At 41.7% G+C, this 5,652-nt stretch overlaps 1 protein-coding gene across 1 annotated transcript in view; it reads left to right on the top strand.

Moving 5' to 3' along the window:
* The window catches only part of SPEN (spen family transcriptional repressor), a 47,857-nt gene that overhangs the window by 4,063 nt on the left and 38,142 nt on the right, over nt 1-5,652 (top strand). Inside the window, 1 exon segment of the mRNA XM_031062958.1 lies at nt 1-53. This exon segment is cut by the window's left edge and continues 34 nt beyond it. Within this exon segment, the coding sequence (XP_030918818.1) occupies nt 1-53 (53 nt within the window).

Below are 5,652 nucleotides of genomic sequence, written 5' to 3' on the forward strand. Positions count from 1 at the left end.
AGCCCCCCCACCAGCGACTCCCTCAGCAGCAGCAGCAGTACCAGCAGTGACAGGTAGGTCTCTGCCGTGGCCTGTGCGGGTCCTCTGCTGAGGTGTGAGCACGAGGAGTTGTTCCGTGGCGAAGCTTTGGTCGCTGAGGTAGAAGTGAAGTGCAGTGAAATGTCAAAAGGCTCAGTTGGCACTGAGGGTTCCAAGGGGAATGCTGGTGCTGTTTGTTGTTTTCCATGGTGGATCCATGGATCCAAGAACCAAACCAGACACATTTCTGTGCCAGATTCTGAAAAACCTTTCAAAATTCCATTGTTGCAAGCAAGAGGTAATGGAAATAGAAATGCAACAATGAATTTCAAGCAGATATAGAAGATAATGACATTCTCTTGTACTGGTTAAATAGTTTTTTATATATCATTTGAGAGAAAAAAATGCAGGCATGGTGGATCCATGGTGCATCTGTAGGATGGTGGCCGTGCATAACAGGGATGTACAGACACACCACCTCGCTGCCTGTGTGTCTGGAGAATGGGGTCACTTTTATTTGCTTCAGTGAGAGAAAAAGCACATTTTAAGGTCAGCTACTTTTTACTTCGGGAAATGATGAGTGGTATTGTTCTGTTTCTTCTTGTTCACTGACATTGCTGACATTCACAAGGTTGATTTGTCGCCTTCCCATTTCTCGCCCTGCTGCCTCACAGCAAAATTTGTAGACTTGGAAGAATTAAAAGAAAAGAATCCAAGTTTGCAATTCTTGGGGATGCGTTTCCTTGGTTCTGCAATAGCTCTGTATTTGCATGGCTTTACAAAATACCTGTGGGGGAGAAAAGGTGTTAGAAAATCACTGATTTCTTTTAATAATTTTAAAATTCATGTTGAAGTGCTTCTCTGATATTTGGCTTTTTAAAAGTGAATTCACCCTAAGAGTGGAAGCCACAAAGCTACGGTTGCACCCATTAATATTTTATGCTCTTTGGCGAAGAGCTCTGCTCTTCAGGAGGGTTTGCAGAGTTGGCAGCGTTTCCTTTGCATACCAGATCTTTTCTAAAACTGAAAATATTCATTAAGTAAATAAGTGTATCAGTAGAGTGTTCGATTTCACAAACGCCTGGCGTGACAGGACAAGGGGGAATGGCTTCCCACTGCCAGAGGGCAGAGTTAGCAGGGATATGGGGAAGGAATTCCTCCCTGGGAGAGTGGGCAGGCCCTGGCACAGGGTGCCCAGCGCAGCCCTGGCTGCCCCTGGATCCCTGGAGGTGCCCAAGGCCAGGATGGACAGAGCTTGGAGCAGCCTGGCACAGTGGAAGGTGTCCCTGCCATGGCAGGGAGTGGAATTAGTTGAACTTCAAGGTCCCTTTCCAACCTGTTCTAGGATTCTGTGTTTATCACTGTGAATGGAATTTTACCACTGTCAGAACTCTCTGACCAAGGGGATTATTCTCACAAAGTCTTACCTTGAACGTTGAACCTTCTGGAAGGGTGAGATGGGCTGACACCCACGGAGAGTGTACAGAAGATGAGGAAATCAGTCTCCTCTTCTGATTGCCCCACCCCCTCATGTGTAAAGAATCATGCAAGGATTTATTTACTTCTTTTAATTATTGTTTTCTCCTCTTGGATTTAGAAATCTAGGTCCTGTCTCAGCTGGAGAGCAGGTGAAGATTTAAGACAACTTTTAGGCTGCTTTATGCACTTGTTTTTCCAACACCTCTCTCAATGAGACCTTAATGCTTGAATGAAGACAATCCTTTGTCAAAGATTTTTCACACTTATTACAGTTCAGAAAAATCTGTGAGACTTCCAGAGGTCTCAAAAAAATCCTAGAGAAAATGGATTGAAAGGAGGGCTGGTTACATTTAAGGTTTAAAAAAAAAATCTTGAGAAGGGGAAGAAGAAAAAAATCTCTACTGGTGCTTCTCTGCTCCTTGTGGAATGAGAAAGGCGTCCAAGAAACTCGTAATATTTATAAAATGTCATGGTTGGGATGTCGAGGCAGGATGAAATCCTGTTCTGAATTTGAGTGGACTAAATATGATCCCACTGGAACCAAGTTTTAAGATTTAATGAGAAGAAAAGCAGCATCTGCTGTGCTTGAGCATTTCATTTTCTTGGCAATTTCTAGTTGTAGTAATGGAAAAGTAGATGATACTCTGGGAGGAAATAAAACATTTTTTTCTTATTAATACAATAAAATCAAACTCAGTCGAGCAAGTAATAGAATCTGGTGGATTGTATATTTAATTTTGAAGGATCAGAAAAGAGTTTTACAAGTTTCTTAGCGTTCAGTTAGATAATAATAAACATTTAACCCTCTCTTTACTTTGGGAAGCAAAACCCCACCTGGCCTTGAAGTCTTTCAAAGCAGAAGTGTTTAATTTTCAACACAGTTGAAATGTAGCCATGTAAATATTAAGCTCCTCATACACTGTTGGCGATAGAAAGCTGCCTCACCCCCTTTTCCCTATTTTGGTGCTCCCACTTGCTGTGTGATATATCCAGTTTCTTTTGTCTGGAGAATAATTATTGCCTGCAGTTTCCATGGTCTCGGGGATTTTAGCAAGCCGGAGATTCCCTTATGGCTTTTTTATAAGTGGAAATGGCCAATTTTGAGGGGCCATGGTATTATGAAAGTCTTTATGACACTGCATTCTTCTGAAATTTAAGAATTTGGTCACTCAAGTCTCATCCTGTTGGTCTCAGCTGGCAGAGTTGTGGTCCCTGCCCTAGGGGGTGTTTGGGGCGCACGCTGGGTGTTCAGCACTGGTGGGAACTTTGTGCTGGGCACTATCCTTCAGGAGCTGTGAAAAAGCACAAAGGTGGTGAAGGAGAAGTCTGGGTTTCCTTGCTTGTGGTTTTCAAGAATTGTGTGAAGTACATAACGCTGATTTTCCTTGACAATACTGAAGAAACACTCCTTGCTTAAAAACTAAAAAACAACCCCAAAAAGCCTTTATCTTGTTAAGGTTCAGAGTTTGTTGTGTTGGATCGCCACTAAACTTTGCTTTAAATTGCTGTTTGGAGGCCTCTGCAGGTAATGGTGCTGCAAGGAGTAATTTAGAAACTAAAACCAGAAAGAACACATTAAAAATAACCAGTATTCTCTGAAGCTAGGCTTCATTTGGGGTGTTTTGTGGCCTCTCAGAAATTGCCTGCTGAGGTGAGGAAGCTGGTGGATGTGGATGGTTCCTGCGTGGATTTGAGGAGAAATTTGTGTTTTGAAGTCTTCTTAGTGTAAGATTGCTCATTCCCCACCTATATAGTGGAAAAGGGTTGGTGGAATTTTTTTATCACCTTGAAAGAATAAAAAAAGCCCTTGAAAATGATAATTTGCCACCACCAGAAGCTTCATTGTCTCCATTCTGGTGATTCAGACACACACCACAAATGATACATTAGCAAACATATTTTCTGTACTGTGTCATGGAAGAAGCTGGCTTTGGATGGAAGCTGGGTGATCCCATAGGAAGCAAACAAGATTTTGTTTGTGCCCTGCCCAACCTCCTGGAAACATCCTCCCTGCTTTTAGGCTTTTTTCTTTTGTATCAAAAGCTCTTTTCTATGCTGCTTGTTGAGGTGCTCTAATGCACTAAAAATAATTTCTGGGCTTTTTGATTCAGTTTTGTAACGTCAGATGGCTTGACACGTCTCTTGCTGCTCCATGTGTTAGTGATTATTCTTAAAGCTTTGCTGCAGCAGTGCTGAAGCACCCAGTGCTGAGAGCGGAGCGTTTCGCTCCTAAAAATTGTTGGGATGGGGTTTGAATTCTTTTACAAAAACCCAGGCAGAAGTGTTTGATTTCCTGTAGGTGATGTTCAGGCTGTGAAAGCGTGAACACCCCATGTGTTCCATCTGCAGATAAGTGACCTGAGGTTTCCCTTGGCCTTTAATTTATTTTTTAAGAGTGTTTATTCAGTTGTCTGATGTGGAGGATGCTGGGGGATTTACCAGTTAAATGAATAATTTCCTATAATGTGTAATGTAGTCGCCTTTAATTTATTTTTAAGAGTGTTTGTTTGGTTGTCTCATATCCAGGATGCTGGAGTTGGATGAATAATTACTTAGATGACTATTTCTCTATAGCTTGTAATATGAAATAGATATTGGGAAATTAAAAGAGCATTTTCAGCTTAGATACAACACTGGTTTTATATTCACCAAGATCAATGTGAGCACGGTTATTCTAGTCTTCCAGAAATCAAGAAACAGGAAGAAGTTGCACTTACAGATATTTCAAAAGGGAATTTTTTTTTGTAATTCTGATAGCTGTATTTAAGGTTCTCGTGACAAGTGGGCAAGGCAGAAGGTAATTAGAGATTGGTTTTAATTTTAGATTTATCTATGATGAAATTCTTTCTGGAGCAACGAATTACCATTGGAATGGAATATATGTGTGTCTTAATATTGAAATAAACTGATGAAAAATACTGCCAAGAGAATTTTAATCATGGGAAAAACAGGCTCTCTGAAACCTCCTGTGTATTTTATTTAGTCAGGGACTTTCCTACCCAGTTTCAACAACTGAAGTGAAAGTAGAAAAAAGTGAGTTTTAGTTTCATTACATAATGCAAACCTTTCTCTACCATTGTCTTCATCTCCTCCTTCCCGTGTCGTTTGCTGCCAGAAGTGAATCACTGATTTAGCTGGGATTTGGGATTTTGAGTGGGTTTGGAGATGCCTGTGCTGAGGACAGATGAAAAATCAGGAACAATGAGGTTAAATGTAGCTGTTTAGTCTTTGCTGAAGCATCTGTGAGATGGCTTTTGTCGAGGTTAAATAATTCCACATCCATTTGGTACTGTAGAGATGAGCTGAAATTTTTTAATCTCTTCTGGTAGAACGACAGGGTTGAGCAGGCTCATGTTTGTATAGGAAAAGAATTAGGTTAAGATTTATAAAAGAAAATTAAAGAATTTCTTAGAGTAGGGGGCCTTTTCCATTACACAAAGGCAACAGTAAATCCTCTCAAGAGTCAGGTGAAACACCTCATCCTTACCTTTTGTTCACATAAAACCATGTGCTGCTTTAATGTTCTCTCTGCGCAGCAAAATGTGAATTAGGGAAAGGAAAATTTAGAAAAAAAAATCCACCTCAGATACTCGCAGGTTTTTGTTAACAACTGCCGAGCGTTTTCACTTTGTTCTTCCTTGTGTTTCTGCTCCTGTCAGCCTGTGCTGCTGCTCAGCTAAATATAACCGAGACCATCCTTTAAAGGTGGCTTTTTTTTACCCTTGGGACTCTATCGGGTTTCTTGAGATTGAGCACAGGCAGAACGTTTTCAGATAGCTTTGGAGAGATTATAATACAGAAAGCAAACCTTTATACTCGAGATATGCCGAAAAAGACGTACCTGTGCACGTGTAACCATATAAATAGATCCTTCTGTGGAAAAAAAAATAACGTGATATATCAAAGTTCTCCTCACGGATGGTGAAGAAATGGTGCCTCGGCGCCCTTGGCAGGGAGCAGCCCCAGCCCGCTTGTCCCTCAGCCTCTCGCCCCAGCTGCTGACAGCCCGCATTACCTCAGCCCTGGACTCGGCAATAATCTATTAAAAATGTGCGTTGCATAATAAGATTTTTATCTCGCTCCGAAACCCCGCCGCTTTCTCTCGCCTCACAGCCGGCGGAGCGCGCCCGCCGCTGTAATGGCGGGGCGGCCGCC

Source organism: Geospiza fortis, unplaced genomic scaffold (genome assembly GCF_000277835.1).
Source record: "Geospiza fortis unplaced genomic scaffold, GeoFor_1.0 scaffold4, whole genome shotgun sequence".
NCBI classification, from domain to species: domain Eukaryota; kingdom Metazoa; phylum Chordata; class Aves; order Passeriformes; family Thraupidae; genus Geospiza; species Geospiza fortis.